The sequence below is a fragment of the Liolophura sinensis genome, chromosome 10, assembly GCF_032854445.1.
Source record: "Liolophura sinensis isolate JHLJ2023 chromosome 10, CUHK_Ljap_v2, whole genome shotgun sequence".
NCBI classification, from domain to species: Eukaryota; Metazoa; Mollusca; class Polyplacophora; order Chitonida; family Chitonidae; genus Liolophura; species Liolophura sinensis.
In genome coordinates this window covers 24,761,237-24,784,308 of record NC_088304.1, presented here as the reverse complement: position 1 = coordinate 24,784,308, position 23,072 = coordinate 24,761,237, and the positions used below count along the sequence as shown (strand labels likewise).

The window sequence follows — 23,072 nt, the reverse complement described above, 5'->3', positions numbered from 1 at the left end:
ACTGCCCGTACAGCTATAACAACCATTTTCTAAATCTTCGGGGAAATTATTTTAGATTACTTCAAGCATTTTAGACGTCAAACACTGCATTGCGTATTGAACTTAAAGGAGTCTTTTCTGACGATCAAAAATGAAGCCTATCCCGCCCAACAGAAGTAATTTACCATTTTGAAGTACATTTTTGTATGCATTGCTAGGTACTAAGTTTCAAACCAAGCGTTCTCTGATAAGCAATCTGTTGTCTAAGCAGCTAAATGTACTTGGTTACTCGAGAGTCAATGTTGTTTCTTTCTGTCGTTTCATCTCTGTCCTCTGCATTGGATTGATTTATTGAAGGAAAATGGAATGCTCGAGGTAAACTACACATTTTTGCAAGTTACTGACTTACAAACTTGCACACCATATTGGTGTAAGACAAGAGCAGCAACTACGAGACTACTTTACTGGTCGTACAAAATACAACCATTGTTGACTGTCTACTGTCACCAATGCTTTTGCAAACTGCAACACCTACAAAAATCCCTTTCCAAGGCCAGGATTGATCCACTCTGGGCATTGGGCCTATCCATTCATAATATATGGGTATTGTGCCTATCCACCAAATTTCAAGTCCTTAAAAAAAAGTCAAACTAAAGAATAGAAAAGGGCTCAAATTGTTCTGCAGCAAAGAACCAGTGTACAAAGTTTATACGTCCACAAACAAAACATTTTAATGGTATTCGTGACTGTTTGAAGATTTGAAGTCTTCACGGTGATCGATAAATATGGGCCCTGGCGAGCAAGTACTTGGTATGATGCAACATGTGACTGAACCAAAGGCTTCAGCTTTTGGTAAATTGTAGTGGGATCAAACCAATGTAATGTAAGCAGCCATGTACTATAATAACCATCCTCACGCATCACTTCATATCTAAGCCATTTATATCTAAACAGTGTATCAGAAGTAAGTCCATCCCCCCCCCCCCCAAAAAAAACAATGTTTGACATTTACCAAGATATCTGCCCAATCGTTGTGAAATTTTGCACACGTTATTTCAGTAATCAGTAACTTTATTGATAAAAGAGTTCGACCTCAAGAACTCCCCTATTGCCTCTATTTAAGTCTTCAGCATGACACTGTCTTGGTTTTAACAAACAACATATTGAGTTTGAAGAGACATTGGATAGTTTATTCATGGTAATGATTGATGTCCATGTTATTACAATTGGGAAGGTTGAATAATGGCTAGAGGCTCATGGGACACGATATCGGCATTAAGGTCAACAGATATGCAAATTATTACTATGGAAACAAACAGATACATGTTGCATGATTAATAAAAATAACTCATGTGAAAATAAAAAAAAAAAGATTAAAAAAAAAACAACAGCAAACTTTATCACGTCACTGAAGCAGATTGAGAATTGTATCTGTAAACTTTGTAACAATTCATCTCGGGTGTTAGAAATTTGCCAACATACATGGTTTTGTTTTGCTTTTGAACAGTATATTGTATATTGTTGAATGCTGTCTGCAAATTTCAGTCATTGAGTCTAGACGTTTCCTGCCAGACAGCATAGTTTGCAATATTTCTGAAGGATGGCTCTACTTGTGGAATTCATGATTTGCAGTTAAATGCTGCACATAGAATTGATCTGTACAGGCCTGTTTGATTTCAACCAATGAAATCTTCATCATCAGTGATAAATTTACATCCATTATGTAAAAAAAATGCATAAAAGTGGAATTTTCTGTCAAGTAAAAAGTGCAGGACACACGACCTTATCATACATATTCATTAATAAAATGAATACTCATGAACTAGCAAATCTTGGTAATCTGTCCTGCTTTGAATACAAGTTATGGTAAAAATCTCTACAACAACAACGCAGAATTCTTAATGATGCTATTAATCAGAACTACAATTAATACAGTAGGTAATGTGGTAAAAACATTCAATGTACAAGCTTTTTACAAACCGAAAAATAATAATAAAAAAAAAATGACGCCAGAGGACTTGAAGCCATTACTGGTTTACAAGCCTTAAATATGCTACCTGGGCTGTGGTATATACAAGGAAATTTACATGTTGTTTGTACAGAAACCATTAAGAAAACCCTGATCTAAATATATCTGCCATTTAGTAGAACAAGGTTTATCAAACAATTACATACATAGCATTTACATATACACATATATAAAAAAAACCTGACCTGGGTGTTCTCACTATTAGATTCAGGGAGTCAATTTTCCCAAAACATTAAAAAAAGAAAAAAGTTTCACACTTGGGAAGCTTTACTTCATGACCTTATTTTGGCGCAGCTGTACTGTACAATTTGACATACATATATGTACGGTATCTAAATACAATTTCAATTTAAAATGCTCTTCTCTTATCTAATCTTAAAAAACTTATCTCTCTCTGTTTAAAGAATGCTTTTTTTAAGCATAGGACAGAGAAATTCAGACCAGACAATGTAATACTTTTGTAGTAGCTAAGTAGTAGGTCAGAACTCTGGTGCTTAATTAAAACTTAGGATCAGAGATGAAAGTAAAGCACTCTTAAAAACCAGAAATGGTCCAATCAGATGCAAATTTTAGCTAATATTCTGAAATTTCACAGGAAACCAGATTTTTATTTATTAAGAAAACATATTCTGAACTCCACATGAAGCCTGAAACTTTTATCTCTGAACAATATAGGGCCACTCACATACCACCTAAGCCTAGTTATGTGCTGGGTGGTAAAGCATATGACAGTGGTTGCTTAAATGGTCAGTTGTTGAATGCACACATCGATCTATATCAAACTCAAATCCTACGTGAACTGCTACTGCATGAATCCAGTCCGTAAACCCTATAATAGTACACGTCATGTACCAGTACAGTACATACATACTGTATATAGTAAATATATATAGTAAGCAGTAAAGGTAAGAGACGCATTTTGACCGACTCCACACACAATGTCTCTGAAATTCAAGAAATACAGCCTCCAACTTTTCCACTTGTTTCCTTACTGTGGACTATTCTCCGCTTGAATCCACCTTGGGGCCTCAGCGGGTCAGTCGTTTAGCGCAGCATAATGACCCAGGAGCCTCTCACCATTGCAGTCGCTGTGTGTTCAAGTCCAGATCATGCTGGCTTCCTCTCTGGCTGTATATGGGAAGGTCTGTCAGCAACCTGCAGATGGTCGTGGGTTTCCCCTGGGCTCTGCCCTACCATAATGCTGGACGCCATCGTATAAGTGAAATATTCTTGAGTACTGCGTAAAACACCAATCAAATAAATAAATAAATGAATGAATCCACCTTTAGTACATGTATAGCTGTGCCAGTGGCACTCCTATCTACTAACTGATCCACCCTGTCATCGGGCTTGTCCACATACTCATCTTCCTTTGACTAGAAATTTGCTTGTACAGGTTATTTCAATTTACCAGACAGGGTCAAGTTCCTAGTCAACATCTTTCTAGAGCCTATCAACCAAGGTGATATCCCATATAATCTACATAATTAAGATGTACAGCACAGAGAGAAAAACCAGATCAGCGACGACAGAGTGATGGAGGCATGTGGAATCTTACAGTCCTTGTGGCAGTAGTTTACTGTTGATATCAGTATGCAGTGCAATCTGGGATAAACAGAACAAAATATAAAGATGGTCTGTGGACAACCATGACACGAGATACCCATACTAATGACAATCGTTTATCACCCCAATTTCGCTAACCTATCAATTTCTAACATTTCAAGTTACTGTTTTACAAACTTTACCGAATTACATGTTATTCACATGAAACATACTACCTATAGTGGTACTGTACAACTACTGGTGTAACTAGAGTTGTAACATACTACCTATAGTGGTACTGTACCACTACTGGTGTAACTACAGCTGTAACATAATACCTTTAGTAGTTCTGTACCCTACTGGTGTAACTACAGTTGTAACATAATACCTATAGTAGTACTGTACCACGACAACTGTAACAATACCTACAGTGGTACTGTACCACTACTGGTGTAACTACAGTTGTAACATAGTACCCACAGTAGTATTGTAGCACTACTGGTGTAAATACAGTTGTAACATAAAACCTATAGCAGTACTGTACCCTGACAATTCTAACATAATACCTATAGTGGTACTGTACCACTACTGGTGTAAGTACAGTTGTAAGATAATACCTATAATAGTACTATACCACTACTGATGTAACAGAATACCTATAGTAGTACTATCTCACTACTGGTGTAACTACTCTGCAACACAATACCTACAGTGATACTGTACCACTACTGGCGTAACTACAGTTGTAACATAATACCTACAGTAGTATTGTACCACAACTGGTGTAACTACAGTTGTAACATAATACCCATAGTAGTACTGTACCACTACGGTAGTAACATAATACCTACAGTACTGGCCATCATGGCCATTACATCTATAAGAACTACATATGGTGTAACTACTGTTACGATGTATTGCAAACGTGCTGGTCTGATGTGCATAGCATTAAGTATTGGTACATGTCACAACTGTAACAACACCATACCTACAGTACTTGCTGGTGTGGTACACGTATCATGTCGATACACGGATAATTTGTGAAGCAGCACCCTCACAGGAATAGTCGTAAGAGACTTGCTGCTGACAGTAAATTTGGGCGCGCATAGTAAGATGAAGTGTAGCAGGAATGCAAGATCTGCTAGTAATACTGAAGTTTTTAAAGTAACCTCCCTTTGTGCGCAAGGTTCTGAAAACATACCTGACCGACATAATTGGGAAACTCACTACAGGTACCTTGACTGTCAAAAGAGCAGCAACATTATGAGGGGGACTTAACAAGGCACCTAGAAAAGTCTGTATTTCTAACAATGAAATCAATGGATAAAGCACAGAATACCTCAGCAAAAGGAAAATAAAAAAAAAACAAAAAAAAAACAAAACAAAAGGCAAATCTTAAACCTGATGTATTAAGAGGAACGCTTTAGTCTAAGTTTAGAACACCCAGGGTTTTTAAAAGTACACATCTTAAGAGTCAGTTTTTTGCGAGCGAACTGGAGGCTTAAGTAGGGAGATCGATTCACGTCGCCGGTCCAATGGCTTTGGTTCTAATGGAGCTTGTTCCACAATGCTAAAGACAAACTGTAGACAGCCAACTTTGATGTAACTCCCATGATGCAGCAGTGCTGTGCCTTCCCAGCCAGCACCACTTCCTCCTATCAAACAGGAAGTGCTGCCTTTACAGCTACAGGTTTTCACCTCCTACAAAGGAAAAAAAAAAATTAAGCAAAAACTAAACGGACACATAACAACTGTAGGTGCCTGCCGTTTCACAGCTTGCAGGGAGTCTTAGCTTCTGCTTTCGTGAAGATCAGTTTCTGGGCATAACAACGTTTGTAACACTTACAGTGATTAATAATCAAACACAAGCTTTATAACTGTTGTCACCTTGATGGCATTTGGCTGAATTGATGAAAATTCTGTTTCTCTTACCCACTTCTAGTACATAAGGTTTTCATTTAGAATAAGAGGTGGTCAGAGCACAAAAGACGGCGGCTGAATTTGGTTAAGCCGGTAAATGGTCAGAATACCCAATGTAGACCGCTGTCTTAACTCTTTCTGAACTCTGAGAGATATAGCAAAGGTTACAACAACAGAAACAACAACAACACTTGAACAATTGCAAATCCAAGGGTTGTAGTATCAGGATAGGTTATTTAGGTAAGCCTGATATACATTGAGAGAAAGGACTGAATTCGCCCTCTACTACGAGGATGATGCCATATGAGTTCAACACTATCTGTATATAATGCCTTCTGTAATAGCCACTGCGCTAACTTGGGACTGCCATATGTACTAAACTTTTTTGTGTCGGCTTGCTTGTAAAACACAAAGTAAAACTGATGTCACTTTACGTTTCAAAACTAAGAAAGTGTAGCACGTACAAGGGTATTGGAGGAGCATACCTCATATGCTTTTCCGCTCATAGTCAACCTTTCTTTCTCCAAAGGCTTTTCTTCCTTTTCTACTTTCTTCTTACGCCCCTTTTTCAGGACGCCCCTGACTGCTGCTACGATCGAGCTAGGCTGGACTGCTGTAGTAGCCTTCTCCGAGAAATCACAGGAGTACAGGACATTATCCACCGTGGTGCCGTGCTCGCTGTAGTTCAGCAGTTCAAAATGTTTACTCGTCTGAGCAAATCATAGACAAGCAGTAGAATTAGCTGGGATTGTTGATCACATTTCAATAAGGACAGAAACCGCACACTTTTCCAATGTTACTGTCACCATATCAATGATGACAGATACGTATCCATAAGTATCAAACATCTTAAGACAAAGTCAAACATACAAACTGTAACTAAAATATTGTATTCTTAGAAGTTGAAAATTTGTACACTGATACTTTACTGAAGAACAAAGCACCAAGCACAATTTGAGTTCTTTCTGAGTTTGACTTTTTCAAAAATTGGCAGTTTTTGTCTTAAGCTGGTTCAAACAAGAGGCCTGGGCTATAATGTAAAAGCTGCAAGCCATAAAATATTTATCTTTAGCTTCAGAAATCAAATGTGACTTGAACAAGCCAATTCAGCCAATATATATGCCAGAACTGCAAAACTTTATGTCCGGTTTTAATTTCATAAAAACTAACGTCTTAATTTTACTAATGATACAAATCTCATTGTTGCATCATTTGATTGTAGAAAGTCAAAACGCTCTGAAGCAAAAATTCATTTTATTTTCAGTGTCAAAAATCCTTCAACACCCAGACAAAATGCTTCTGTAAGCAAAAATACATCTCACCTCATCATAGAAGACCACTGCATGTTTGGCAGATACATACTGACATGTACCAAAGTTATTAAGGCACACGTCCATATCAGCTCCTGAAACACACACAAGAGTAACACGGTTGAGGTTTTCAAACATGGATAAAAAAAACAAAAAACAAAAAAAAAACAAGGGAATGTATTTAAGCCTATGAATACTGTGGAGGTTGTATTACCTCTTAGCCACCCTGCCCTGCCCCACCCGTGACAAGCTGCTCACCTGTGCCTATGCTAAGAGTCCTGTAGGGCATGCACACTGGCTGACCCTTCCCTGTCAGTGGACACACCAACGCCCGTGCCTGAACTTCTGCTGAACCTTACAAAATAAAAAGTATGTTTTTAAATTCTTGTGCAACAAATTTTATTCTTAATTTCAAGATTGGGTTCTATAACAAAAAAATTTCTCTTCTTCTTTGATATAATCATATCATAGCACATAGAAACTAGAGCCCAAGGACTGTGCCCAATGGGTCTATTGCTCTTCTATTCTATTGTAACCAATGACCAGTTGTCTCCTAGTACAATTCGTTGCTTTTCTCCACACACAAAGGGCCTATCAGTTTTTTCTGTCTGTAATGGAGGACCCAGCCCCATCTCATTATGACATGACTTTGAAGAGAATGCATTGCAACAGAACGTCATAGTATGATATATGGTAAAATTGTAGACATTTTCCCGAATTTTTTGGCAAATAAATTGTTACGATTCCTATTTGTTTGGTTAGTGTAAGCATGAAAATCTCCATTTTTTGTACCACTGCCAGATGTGGCAACAGATCAAGCTAATGTATCATAACACAATGCATGTTTCGGTCCCTACACTGTATAGTTGTATCTCAACAGCACAAATATGGCAAGGACACATAAAATACATGTACAATCTGTCAACCTTTCTTTTGATCTTTTTAGGATTATATCCAAATACTCATCACATATAGCCAACGTAATTAACATCTCCTTCCACAATTTAACCGATAACTTAATTACGAAGATCAACTATTGGGCAGTAACCCTAGGGGTCAAGCAGTACTAAAGATAATTTTCAGAGGTAGCGTGGTAGTCAATGTGCATACATGTACAGGCCTACACAGACCTACTGGTACAGAGATCCTTGTAGTTACATACAGGCCTACACAGACCTACTGGTACAGAGATCCTTGTAGTTACATACAGGCCTACACAGACCTACTGGTACAGAGATTCTCGTAGTTACATATAGGACTACATGTATATGTATGTACATGTCGATTGCCCAGAATTATGACTTGTCATAACATTCTAGAATAAATTAATTATTTCAGCTCTTCCTTACAAGGAATGAATCTGAATAATGCTCATAGGCCTACATTTATTTATTACACCTCAACCTGAAGGACTACTGGGTTTATTCCAATACTTTACCTTTTCATTTTGTTTTGATTACAGGGGTTGCAGTACTATTTCATTTTATGGTAACTTGTCTTATGCAACTGGTTATTAATTTTTACCTGTCGAAACATTTCTGAAAACACGAGCATCTGCCGTTTTGGCTTAAAATCATCATACGCTACATCCAAATGTAGGCCTACATTAGAAGACAAAAATTCATTGTTTGTGCTTTATTTATTGACAGTATATAGCTAAAATCTTTATGTGTTTCTGGACACTAGCTGTTCGCATGATCGTTGTATTTCATTACATTAGCTTCTCTCCTCAAAAAATCACCGATACTTGTACATGTTGGAAACTGAACCCTCGATGACACTTCAACATAGCACAAAAAGCTGACGATCGGTGTAGAATTAAAACCATACATTGGGAGCGGCATTAGGAAGACTTAATGCAGTACAGTAGCAGAACTTGCTGTTTAGTAACCCAAATGACCATTTTTTAAACCCTTGCTACATCTTCATGGCAAACACTGGAGACTGTCACAAATACAAATATCACAGTAGTCATTCTCCACGACAGGGGGTAGTGGTACATGGGCCTTTGCTGTAACCTTCCGTTGCTGAAAACCAACACGTCGTGGAGAGCGCCACGCACATAAACTGCTTTAGAGATCTACTTTGACAGGACTGTTTCCTTAAATATCGCATGTACACTACAGCTTTCAGGAATTAAGGCATACACACAAATCTTTGTGCGTATTCAGAACAATCTGAATTAATTTTAGAAGCGTATCATCTAATTTTTACGTGCATTTATGCCTGAACGCCCCTTATCTGTAGCAATGGGGTCAAGTTCAAACCCACTGTCTGATAGCTTCCACATTCTTTATTTTGAAAATTTTGGTGACTAACAAAGCGCTTTGATTGCCATTAGGTAGGCCTAAGTATTATTAAGAGCTGTTAAATACACGAACATAGGCTACCTTACATGGTGTAATTCTTTTCGCTCAATAGGCTGTCACAGGCAATCAAGGTATGTGATAGCTACTGTCACGATCCTCAAAATAGCGCATCTAATAACCTTTCATGATACGAAACTAAAGGAATACTAAATGAAAGCACAACTAAAAACATACTTAACATTTTTATTCATGCATAATCATATCATAAATCCCAACAAAACAATAAAGGGAACATCACGATCACGAAAGGAAGCTAATATTTTACAATAACACACCTCTTTATTTCATTAAGTGCACTGACACGTCATACTTGGGTGAAACCTTTAAATTTCTTTACTTCTGTTTCATGCATCTATAATGGGCCTCTGGTCATTCTCACCAACAGACCCATAAAAATATCTTTCACTGATCTCTGAAATTCGATCTATCTGTCCTTGATTCCTAGAAGCTGAAATACTGCACAAACATTTTAGCTGGCCCTAACAGCTTTGTAAAAGTTCCAGAGTCTACACACGGGGTGCAAAAAACAAAATCTGAGAAAATACTGCCTGCTTCTTCATGTTTCAATCAAGAAAACCTGACCTTGCTTCTACAACAATCATACTAGGCATGTATGGTGTGCATGTGATGCCAAAGACTTGATGTGCAAAGATCTTTATAAAGAGTATAATGTTCCTTACGTAACAAGTAGAAAATGCAAGTTTATATTTTATACACTTTAGAATGCAAACCCTCACCTTGATGTGATAGCAACCCATTCAGCAGCCCTTTTTTTGGCATGAGAGGTATTGGAGGGAGGTTGCTGATGGCGGTTTTGATGGAAGAAGTTGTTGTAATCTCTGCCAAGCTAGAATTTGCACCAAACGATCATCTAATTTGCTTAGTTCAGTTTCTGTGGAAGACAAAATACATGTATATCCCAGTTAGACAGTTGTACAATTTGAAAATTTCAAGACAATCACAACAAAGACTGCGCTAACGGTCATCTTTCCTATTTAATACAATTATAGATGTGGTACACATAAATGAATATCAAACACCTAATATCAGCCTTCCCCATCAAACTGTGTGATTATTTTTACTTTTTCTGAGACATTTAATGTTTATTGTTCTTTCTTTTCAAAAATTGGCTATTTAGAATTTGTGCTGGCTTTATGCAACACTGTAAAGCTTACTCCAGATTTGCACATTCACCATCAAATTTTCAAACATTGTTGAAAAAAAAACGCACACAATGGTTCTCTGTATATATGTGGAGAAAACGACTTTTCCCTTAACACCTTTGGAATCTAACGACCCAGCATACTAGGCTGGACTGGTCCATCATACCTCCATTTCCCTCTATATAAGCCTGTAATGTGCTGTTCAGGCTAGAGATGGTTGGCGAGTTACTGAGGCTGTTCACTGTTGTGACCTTTGTCATGCTGCTGCTGGAAGAGATGCATGCCCCTGATTTCACACCTGGAAAACGAAGAACAAACCTGGATTATATCCCTTGTGTTTCATATATACATATATTTATAACTGTTGCATGAAAGGTCAAATTAAAAACGTACTTTATGAACTGATTTGAATTTTCGTATAAGTCTGTACAAAAGACATCTTTCAAAGATCTGGGTTGTCTTTTTATGACAACATTCACTGCATGCATATTCCATGCATTCTGAAATCGTCACACCCCAACCACAATGAAATGAATAACAGAGAGTCATGCATATTTTGTTTATTAGTTACTCTCACGAACTTTCTGATTGTAACATAAAACTTCTAAACCTTGTCTTATAATAAGTCTAACACAGACAAGGCAACACACTTACCCTGAGGGGTTGTTGTTACAGTGATGATTTTGCTGGCACCTGATGAGGTGGCTGATGACACGGAGTTGACACTGGCTGCCAAGCTACCCAGGTGTCTTGACGATGGATTGCGGGTGACGTGGACTAAGGATGGAGGTAGGGCTTGCACTGCTGCTGACTGACTTCACCGTAGCACTGTTAGAGAAAGGCTTCCCGCCTTGGGAGCCTGGGCTGGAGACAACTTTGGTAATGACTGTGTTGTTAGCCTTATTGATAGCACTAATTACAATGTTTTTACCCTTCGATGTAATGCTAGGACTCGTCGACGCCGCCATGGCTGTGGCACGTCTTCTCTCCTGACGGCCATGACACCTTAACAACGTTCACTGGGGCAGAGTCCAAGCTATTGCTGCGCGTTTTCACGACACCAGTGCCGTCGGGGGGAGTCCGACCAATCTCTCCATTGGGCGCATGATTGAGTAATGACACCGCTCCTGATTTTACACCAACTTCAGCCAGCACGGGACCATTTGAGAAGGGCATGGAGTCCGGAGAATCACATCCTGCCGCTGACACCAACGGTCCCGTTCACTATTGTCTTATCACTATCTGCCTGTGGCTCTTTGCCTGACCCCCAGGGGGGTGTTACTAGAACAAGATGCCGCTATACTCGCTGCCTGTGATGAGTCTTGTATTGAACTGTCTTTCTGTACCACTGGAGACACAGATGCCATTGGCTTTGTAATTTCCACACTTTTTAACAAGTCCGAACTAGAGAGACCTGCACACACAGATCCAGAAGCTGAGGGAGATTTATTTACCTGTTTCTGAGCCAGGTATTTGGCTATACTGGTTTGCAATGAGACAACTGAGGTAAGCCACTGAAACAGAGGAAATTACAATCAATTATCATAAATCAACATTGTACAAAACATATGTGATATGAGTATGCTTAACAAGTAAGTGTTTTCTTTCATTAATATTTAACAAGCGATTATCTCATGTAAACATCTGACAGCAAAGTTGGTCGTGAGACTTGACAATATTATTCTCTGTGGAGAGGGACATATATGTACTTCTTTCATGAAGGGAGGAAGTAGGAAGACATACCTCATCTTGTTCTTCCAATGTTGGTGCATTTGTTGGCGTCCCATGCCAGTTGTCTACTCTTGATGGGGTCACATGACTAAATGGTTTTGGTAAAAGTGCAGGTGGATGGGAATAATGTTCTTTAATGCTTTGAGGAACCTGAAAGTATACAATAACAGGAAGTTAGATCACACCAGTAGGACTTGATCCTCTGGTTGCTTGTGCAAAAGACACCAGGCTTGAGATATGTAAGTCACGCCCACGGGGTAGACCAATAGTTGGCCTATCTCCGCATCCAGTAATGATAGACTGATAGATTGATTGGTTGGTTGGTAAAGCCATACTCAGGAATTTATCACTTACAAGACAGCAGTCAGGTCCATGGGTGGAGAAAACAGAGCGAGTGGAGTAAACCATCGGCCTTAGCCAGGTACCTGACAAACCTCCTTGACTTCAAGCCGCAGCCAACTTCACTCCAATCAAGAAGACTTTGTTTTAGTAATGTAATGTACAGGTATGCAAGTCTTTTATAGCTGTAAACAACTCTTCTGAAGGCACAAGGTTCGTGCCAATACTGAAGTAAATTAACGCAAAATGAAATTCAAATGACTTGACATACTGGTCAATGACCCAATTTCTTTCATCAAACAGTGAGATGCAGTACTTACCTGTACAGATTTCCTCTTAGCATGCTTGACCTTTATCCTGAATGGAGGGCTATGTCTGTGTATTTTCTTTAGGAAGCAAATCTTGGCAGTGTGCTGGTTGACTGGACTAGATGTGTAATGATCCCACAACTTTACTCGTTCTGTCAAACTGACCGACTTCAGCAAGCCTTCATCCTGGCAAAACAGACAAGATCACACTAATGATTTCTGAGTTAAAAAGTATATACTGTCAACCATTTCTAATACATGAACTTGACAGCATTCAACACAGTTCGGGCACTAGAAAATCCGCAAGGGTAATAGTCTAAAATTACAGACGAAAGAAGGTTGAATATACAGCAAACAAAACAAATTATACATGTACCAGACTACTTCAATAATTACACCAGCACTAACAAAGAGTTCCCCAAATTCTGAGAAATTAAGTCTTCATACATGAGGAAGGCTATATCTACACATTACAGCATTCTGAGACTCACAAGGCAGTGTTCTGCATGGTTTGGGCACATCCAGCGTCCCGATGGAAGGCTGGTCAGTGGGGGGTTCAGACAATCCATGTGGAACAGCAGTGGGCAATAATCACACTGTATCAGGGGGGCCTTCTTACAGCTCCTGTGCACACAACATGTATAAAAAAATGTATGAAAAACGTACAACTTTTCAGTCATATGAAGAGGAGGAGTCATTAGGTGTGTGTTTTCTTGTGTTAGAGCAAGTTCAAGCCGCCAAAGTGCTTCTGCCACTGTAGCATTATGCTGAAGACACGGGACATGACACCCCACCCAGTCACATTATACTGACACCAGGCCAACCAGCCCTGTTCCTTGCTCTGACCTCTCAGTGTTGAGCCCCAAGCTAGGCAGCAACAAGTACCATTTTGAAGTCTTTGGTTTGACTTGCCCCAGGGTTGATCCCGGGCTTCCTGGCTTTAAGTGGGACGATCTTTACATTAGGCCACCGATGTGGTCTAGTAAACATAATAAGACTCCAGGGCAATTTCCAAAAAACATGTGCCATTACAGGTATATCTTGAAATCTACAAACATTGTACCACTTTATCATGTTAAAGCAGAATTTCTGGTATCACTTTCAATAATGCACAAATAAACTGATGACCATAAGTGAAAAACACTTGGAATATCCAAGATATTGAAACAAACACTTATATCGAATCAGATTTTCTTCATTTTTTAAATTTACAATGGAGCGCCATGCTAGAAGGGAAAGACTTAGATTACAAACAGTTCCACCACTTCATTTCACAACAACGCTCAATCAAAACATCCTGATAAAACATCCACTGTCATAAATGTTGAACAGACATTTGAGTACTGACATCATAACCATTGCTAAAAAAAGTCAGGTCAGCCCTAATGAGACATCACAGACCTGAAAATTAAAATTTGATGTCAGAGTTGGTTTGTGTTACAATCACAAGGAAATTATTCAACATTGTGATTTTGTAAATATCAGTTCCTACCGGGCTCCAAGCAATATAGATAATGTGCTTCAAAGATTTAAGGTTTGCTATGACCTCTCTGTCCATTTTGAATGTTTTGTCCCTCACAGGGCCAGGCATAGATTTTCTTTGTTTTCACATCTAGTCTTGGTATTCCATGATCCATACATCTCATGTAGTGCACTAAAACCTACGCACAGCCTACGTGCTGTCTGCCCCGCTCCATACATTCAAACAGGGACTTTCACAGGTTTACAGTTGTGACAACGAATGCTTATAAGGGGCCACACATATGGAAGTTCTATGCGAAGTTATACATTAGGAAATTTTCCAGAAAACAGGAGATCTTCAACCTATTTATTGCTCAGCCTCGTGAGAATCACACCCCTTGACATCTGCCAGCGAAGCCACAAGCACTGCATGCATTCACAAGCCATGGCCAGCCTTCCCCGTCATGTCGTCTTCGCTCCTCGCATCACTCCAAACCTGTTGCTGTCTTCTGTTCAAAACACAACAATCATGCCTCTCCACTATCAGGATAACTGCACAGCAAGTCAATTCCACTAGTTCTGCATCATCGACTCATCTTTCACCGTCTGTACGTTTCAATCTTCTCCAAAACTCAATCAGTGGTTCAAACTTCACCATGTTGCCGATAAAACTTTCAGCTGGTGACAGACTGTGCTCGTGGAGTCATGAAAGAGCACTGCAGCGTTCCATTTATTCGTGCGTTTCATTTATAAAATTGTATTCTTGTACCTACTATGGACGAAAAAAACGCACCCTTACGGCAGATAGAGTAGCTTGTACATCATGTACCAGATCAGGTATTTTGTATTTTTGATTTAATCTAATTATAAGGGTTGACTAACTTTTTTCAGTTCACTGAGGTATGAAAAAAAAACCACCGTGCAAACTTTTGTATAAACCGCTTTACAATGAACTGAAAAAAAGCTAGTCAATCCTTAAATGAAACCTTCTTTCTAAAACTTTTTGTCTACAAAAAAAAGCACATTCTCCAAGAAGGAGAAAATCTGACATCGAAATCGACTCACTTGTTGCAGACAAAACACAATTTGGCCGGAAGAGGGACAATGCCACTGTCAAGCTCATGTGCCAGTTTCTTTGGGGGACCACGTGTAGCTTCTTTGGTCCAGCGTCTCTTACTAGAACCTGCCAAAGTCAACAGAGATAATACAGCTAGATCCTTATTCATTCTCAAGAGTATTGTGCAACCCAGTGAACTATTCCACAGGCTTGGCATACTTTTCGCCATCAGCTAAATTTGTTTTTGTAACTGTCTGACCTAAGAGAATCCAGAGACAGGTGTTTTGCAACGTCAAACTAATCTAGAGAAGAACATGTTTTTGCATGTCAGACAAACTAAGGGCCGTAACTCAGCCTGTGAATATTTCTACTAACTCCTGGCGAATGAGAAGATGTGCATGTGGCCCTAATTTTATAATCCATGTGGCCCTAATTTTATAATCGAGGTCTTTGGAGTTTTATTACCTTTGACAAAGTGCAACATTTCACAAGGATCATTGCCCTTGAAATGGAAATCTAACAGATACATTCTCTTTACAGCCAACAAATTTACAAATCTGGCTTCCTCTCCAGCTGTCAGCAGCCTGCGCATGGTTTTGGTTTTCTCCCGAGCTGTGCCCATTATCCTCCCACCAAAAGTCTTGGCGTCGTTGTATAACTGAAATATTCTTGAGTACGGCATAAAACAACCAATCAAATGCACATATAAATACAAATCTGGCTGTGCTGCATAAAAGCATTACAGACTTATGATCATCTGTTGACGAGGCTTCTCAGTACACATTCACGGCCTGAGATCAGTCGTATCTACTCGTCAAGTTTGAGGACACGACTTCTTACGCAGGCCTACATTTCTGTTTTTGAGCAGGTGTGTTACCATCAAACTCCTTGCAGCAGACTATAAGCGTGATTTTCACTCCCTAAATTCACACTCCCGAGATTCTTGATTGTATCAAATGCGAATTATTAGCACACTAGTCGAATTTGACGTATTCAACCAGGGATTCATACACTTTGTATTTAAGAACTGATATTCCGTTGAGTAAAATTGAGTTCAAGACTCAAATTAAACTACCTTTCTGTACATTTACAGAATTCAATAATGAACTCATTTTCCACAACAGAAATATAACTATTGAATTTGGTTGCCAAAAATGGAATCTTCAAAAGACAAGGCACACTGTTCATGGTTGACTAGGGTTAAGTAGACACAGAAGTTAATTAAATATTTGCTAGGGCATCTTTACGACTCAGCAGCAGTTGCTGATGAAAGAATTTTAATGTTCAACATGTAAGTGGTTCAACAGGGGAGGTAACCTACATGTGGTTTTACTGAAAGTTAATGGAGGGCATATTTAAATAAATAGAGAAATAACTACAGGAAGGTTATTCAATGAAAACCACCTGTAAATGTAATGTATGCTGTTAGAATTTTTAGAACTAAAAGTTTACTTTGAAGTTCTTTTTTTTTCTAAGTGCAGTTTGCATGCAGTAAGTTTTTATCAGTCATATTTCTGTTCCTGTCAAAATCAGTTAACAAGTAAAACTATGAAGTGAATATTTACAGAAATATATAGATAATTATACAACACAAAATAAAATTTGCCTCAGTTTGTAAAAAAAAATTGTAACTCTATTCACATTTTTCAGGTCTGAAAAAATTTGTTAAACTTAATTTAGCCCCTGCCGAAAAACTCAATTTATCAATTCAGGTCTGCAAAACTTTGCCTTCTATGAATCCATGTACATGATCACCTTTCACCACATTTTAAGCAACATATAACCACTCTGTAAGAATACATTTGGCAGGAATCAGTTTCAATAGGCATTCTAGCAAGGCGAACAACTCTGCAAGAGCATATTTGCAATCAGCAACAATTTTTTTTTGAGCAATAATATAGCTGCAATTTTTAACTCTACACACCCAAGAACTTCAAATTGGGTATCAAAAGATTTTCTGTAGCAGAGAAGTCCGACACATCAGATTATAAATTATCCACCTCTGCTGTTTAGTGAAAGGTTTTTGAGAACAGCTGAACATTCTTCTCTTCCCTTATAAAGAAGAGTACATGAGGAATGTTGTAGATGACATTCATCATATACCGAAGGCCATTACCAAATCTCGCTTCCATTACCAAATCTCGCTTGCTTACAACTGCTGAAGTTAACCTTCAGACCCAGGTTTCGTGAAGCACATTAAGTTAAATAACTTAACTAACATGACAATGTATGTTGGAAAGATATGAGCTTAGCTAAGCCTTACTTAAAGAGGTATATTGCAAATGGCAAAAAATTTTTTCAGTTTTATGTGGAATTCCCTTTGACCAACTCACTCAACATATTTACAAACATGGCCAAGGACAGACTTTTTTGACTGGGTTACCTCCTGTTGTAGTGTAGATGATGGGAGATGTTCACTGAACTTCAAATATAGACACAATATTGTTTTGTAATTATGCAGCCTACCATTTAACTTTCGTTCCAGTTCTGCTGTGCAGAACTGGAAATTACAAATACTTTACAATACCCTAATTCTTCTAATTTTTTGTACAGATTTTAGTAGTGCTGAAAGCAGAATATTATATTTCTTTTCCAGCTTACTGGAAAAGTAAAGATATGACTATGTTGTTCATCAGATGGACTAACCATGCGAGAAAAAAAAAGATACAAAATATTCTTGCTACAATTACTTGTACATTGGCTAAAATGAGCAGACCACATGTCCACAATAACACAGAAATAAGGTACATTACTGACAGAAAGGAAGGTTGTATTTGGCTTACTAGATTTAACATTCACTTTCAATCTGTAATAGTTTCCATGAGCGAACACTGCATTGTGGCAATCTCTGTGCCGTCTCATTTGTACGTTAGACCAGTGATGGATTTCTCACTCTTATTCTTTTGAGATTTTTACGAAAATATAGGCCGAAGGCATTTAGTTAGGAGTCAATTGCAACTCATTTTTATATTTAGGTAAACCACTCGTAAATTCTGAATTTCTCTCGGCAACTTCAAACTTTATTTACAGATGGCATCCTATCTTTTTCCAAAGCCCAGTTATACTGATCAATCATCCAATAGCATACCTGGTAAGGATGTTGTACAGGCCACATCTTTAGGCAGATCAAACTGCACCGGGTTCATCAGGCGGGCAGCTTTGGCCAGCATCTTCAGCGGGTGTGACATATCTTCATCCGCATCTTGTATTTCCATTGGCTCCTCCTGACTTCGCCTCCTGCCGCGGGAGCGTGATGTGCTGGGTTTAGGGGCAGGGGCTGGTGGTGGAGCAGGTGTATTGTTGTCTTCTGTCACCTGTAAACGCATACATATTTATTTGATTGGTACTTATGTAGTTGAAAAAGTTGAATGTTTACAGTAAATTATTCACCATGTCTATTCAAGCTTATGCTAAACTGATATCTTGGGGATTAGGCTGTTCCACACCAATTCATAAACTTGAGGCTATCACTCAGGAATCGGTATAGAGATTAAAGGTGGTAAGCTGTTTAGCTGCTCACGGAGAACATTTTTCATTCTTGTTTGTTTTCTGGTCTTTTTCTTATCCCTGGGTCACAAACATGGACATTCATGACAAAGAAACACATTTCCATAAATTACTAAACAAAAAAAATTAGAACTCAGATGTATGAAATACCCCCCTTCCATCCCCCAAAATTTCCGAAAATAAAAAGAAAACTAAGAAAGCCTCAAAACAAATAACAGGACATAAAGTTGCTTAGCTTGGCTTCACATAAATTGTTTTATTGTCCATAACTGGTGTTCACTGAAAGCACTACTGGTACATCCAGTTTGATGGAAATGTGTAGCAATCAGTAGAGAATACAGTGTACGGGCAAATCCATTATTGCTCTAAGTACCAGGACAGGAGTAATTATGAAAATAATTCCCCCACTGTAATTAAACTTATGCATGCACAAGTTTAGATGATAGGGAAGCTGTAAGCAAAGTTTCAAGGAAATGGGTTCAGTGCTTTAGAAAGTGTTGCATGAACAAAATCTGAATGGAAACGAAGTATTATGTAAAGTTCTAAATGCCATTAAACTGAAGTGCGCACAAGTGCAGACGATTGGCAAGATGTATGCAAGTTTCAACAACATCCGCGCAGTAGTTTGGGAGATGTATCGACAAAAATGTGCCTGCAGACAGACAGGGTGGTTCCAGTATACCCCGCCTAACTTCACTGAGGGGGACTGAAAAAAAAAATTCCTCAGCAAAAAATGTGAAAATGTTCTGTTATAAATTTGTGAGATGATTCAATAATGACTGGAGAAGTCACACCTGAGGTGATAGTGGAACACCTTACCTCTGGTTGGGGCGGGGTCACTCGACAACGATGACAGATCCACTCCCCTGAGGGCAACTCATCCTCTTCAAGGGGCGGATCACTGTAAGGGTGAGAGAAGACATAAAGAAACACTGTAATACTGAGGGTTGACAACAGTCCAACTAGTTTCTTGTACATTCATTCTGCAGTATTCACTCAGACAAAATAATAAAAGACAAAACAATATATATAACAAAACAATGTTTCAAGAAGTGCTAATCACTTTAATCTGGATTGCTCTACCTAAAATCCAACACCACAAGTTGCATAAATTCCAATGAACTATTTCTGTAAAAGACAATATCAGTAACTAATTCATGTTTAAAAGAAAAATTTGAATTATATGACGTGTGTTTAAACAACTATTTGTAGATAGCTGTGTTCACTATTCAGAAATAGATCTTCATATTCAAAAGAAACTTTCAGAAAATATATTTTTACAATAGGAAATAAGGTAGTTTAGATAAACTAAAATTACCTATTACACAGAAACAGAAGCATCTGTTGAGAGGGGAAGGGGTCATGGGGCACTGTGTCAGACGACAGATTCATGTATTTTCCACAACAGATGAATGCAATAATATACTTCATAAATAAAATAAATGGCATGCTTCAACTGGCCTTTCACTGGGTTTTCATTTAGAATTAGAGGTCAAAGTTCAAAAGCAGGTGGCTGTATTGAAGGCAGTGATGTCACAAATACTACTGATTTAACCCTGCTTTCATATTTCTGCACAGAACAAAACTTGGTAGTGTAGACAAGTGCTTTTAGGTGTATGTTTATAAAGTAATTTATTTGATTATTGGACATTTCATTTATAAGAAGATGGTGGGAGGGAACCGGTCAGAGCCTAGGGAAAACCCATGACCATTCAGGTGTATGAGTGATGGTGATGAAGGCATGGGGAGGTAGATTGGACTTCCCGTGTTTTTAAAATTTAACAATAATGAGGCAGGTAAATATCAGAAATTGTTGAAAACACAACTCAACGTTTATTTTAATTCAACTAATGCAAACACTGACTGATGTGCATTTCTATTTGTGATGTAAAAAACTCACTGGCACTGTAAGTGAAATGCAGCTGGGCATCTATCACAACACAGAAGGTCTCCTCCTTCCTTACAACTGTCGCAGCAATCGTGGTTCACAGCTCGTCCCTGACGTCTATATTCCCGAACTCTACGACGAGGACGTCTTGAAAACTCATCACTGGACGGTGGCGCAACCAGCTTCTGGATTTCCTGCAACATTCAAACTCATCGTTGACAATCATTCGCATGCTTTTATCATTGTTGTAAAGCGAGGGCACTGCCAAAACAAAGAGTTGGTAGTTAGAATTTAGTGTAACAATATTTCTGTTTGCTCTTCGCTGTGGCAAAAACAGACGAAGGCTTTTCTTAGTACAAAAACACGTGCAACAAACAAGGCTAATGCAGACATCAACACTAAACTATACCTCCATCAGCCCGCCCGACGTGTCCAAATCATATTCAACCGTCGCCATTCTCGATCTTTCTCTTCTTTAAGCACTTGTGGGTCTAAAGAAAATGGGAGAACTCTAGCCCGTCAGTCGAAATGACAATCTATCCATCTTGTTTGCTCTTGGAAAAGCCAGATCCCCGTTGTTAGTAACTTTTAAGACGCTGAAAATCCGAGAAAACGGACTCTAGGGAGAATCAAACCTGTACTGACAAAAGCAGATGCACAGTCCTTTCGTCACTTAGCTCATGGGGTTGTAATTACAACATTTCTTCAAAATATCGGTCCAAATATAATCTTTCTTATTCTCAAAACCCCAAAACTTGGCGCAAAATGTCGGACGCATCAGTGCGCATGCGTTTATCCGGGCACCTGCCTGTCGCACATGCGGACAAACTTGCCATTTGGAGTGGCGGTTTTATGGGATCAGAAGTGAGCCTAGTTAAAAAATGAGAGGGAGGGAGAGAGAGAGAGAAACAACAAAATGTTCTATTTGCTCTTTGGTTTATCACACAGCAGTTAGGGAAAATTATGTCTTTTGCAAGAAAATGCTCGCACAGTTTTCCTTTCCATGCCGTGGCTTTTACCTTTATAACCAACTTGTCGCAAACCGCATGCGAGCCACTGCATTATCCGCCAGTTGATCCAACAACTGTCCGAAACATTGTCATTGGATACCGACCTTTCAGTCTGAATTATAATAATCACAACTTGTTTACATTTATTCTTCAATGAATCAATTAAATTTGTGACGAATGCCTAACTTGATCAAGTTAATAGACCGAATAGGCATCAGAGCAACTTGACACGTTTTTTTTTTTGCGGTCTCTTATCGGCTGTCTGCTAGTTTGCCTGTCTGTTGGTCTGTTGTGTAAAACCTGGAGATGTTATCACACATGGTTGTCATGACACTTGATTGTTCAAAAGTCTCTAAGCTACCAGTTTTTGATTACACATACCGATATAAAACCATACACACATGCACAACTTTATGAATGAAAAACAAATGATAGAAAAACAAAAATAATTGATTTCCCTGAGTTTCACTGAGCAACTTACAATACAAACATGGATCAACTTATGGTAGATCAACTTACTGGTATAGGATTAGAATGTGTCTATTGGCCAACTCCAGTAAAAATTAAGACATGAGGAAATATGATGAGGGTAGTGCATGCTGACCTCTAAAATTTTAAGTATAACAATTAAGAATTTTACAGGTGCACCCTTAGAGAAGGGCGAATCTCAAAAGATATAGCGAGACTTGGAAATGGCTCGATTGTGCGCTTGGAGTGAGGAGAATGCATTATATCTTACTTCGACTTACTCATAAAATTACATATATCATGTATATATTGAAACAATTTCTACATATAAGTAGAACGTGGGGATTTCCATGCACTTTTGCGCCGTAGCCTACAAAGTGGCTGTGCACTGTATTTGTTAAGAACAACTCGTAGCCACTTTCACAAAATGCATGACTGCGAAAATACATTTTCTCGTCGTTTTTTTTCTTCAGAAAGACATCTTAATTAACTTGTTGGTTATAAACTGCCATTTTAGTGTTGTAAACTCCATTTATTCTACAAGGTTAATACGGTAACAATTTAAGCATTATATTATGAAGTTGAAAGGTTTATGAAATCTCTTGTTAGAACCAGAGATATAACATTTCAGGTCTTTCAAATTTAAACAAGCAGCTATGAAGAGCTCAGTATGAGGTAAAAGATGTACAGTCAGCATACGGCCACAAAGTATGAGTTATCCCCCTTTGTTTTCAGTATTGCATTGTTGTCCACACGTTACATATTTATATATTATCAAGGTGTCAGCCAAACTTCATGAAAATCTAGATGTCAGTTTTATTTTTAGACAGTCATAAAATGTATTTAAAAAAAAAACAACAACAAAAACAAAGCAAGACAAACAAACAAGAACACAGACAAACAGAATTGAGAAACAGTAGCATATATTGCTTTCCTAAGTGGATATATCATTTATTTTACGGTAATACTTTGCTGTTGTGTAATGATG

At 38.4% G+C, this 23,072-nt stretch overlaps 1 protein-coding gene across 1 annotated transcript; it reads right to left on the bottom strand.

Annotated features, from left to right (window-relative positions):
* Positions 1-4,929: 4,929 nt before the first annotated feature.
* On the bottom strand, positions 4,930-21,350 carry LOC135477016 (PHD finger protein 12-like). The gene is given in 19 exon segments (XM_064757163.1): positions 4,930-5,254; positions 5,959-6,183; positions 6,796-6,878; positions 7,042-7,137; positions 9,890-9,962; positions 9,965-10,044; positions 10,482-10,613; positions 10,970-11,104; positions 11,106-11,283; positions 11,285-11,517; positions 11,562-11,829; positions 12,059-12,196; positions 12,706-12,879; positions 13,185-13,317; positions 15,220-15,337; positions 18,300-18,525; positions 19,538-19,619; positions 20,619-20,800; positions 21,016-21,350. Coding segments are annotated over 19 exon segments (2,838 nt in total). The 5' UTR covers positions 21,064-21,350; the 3' UTR covers positions 4,930-5,020.
* Positions 21,351-23,072: the final 1,722 nt, after the last annotated feature.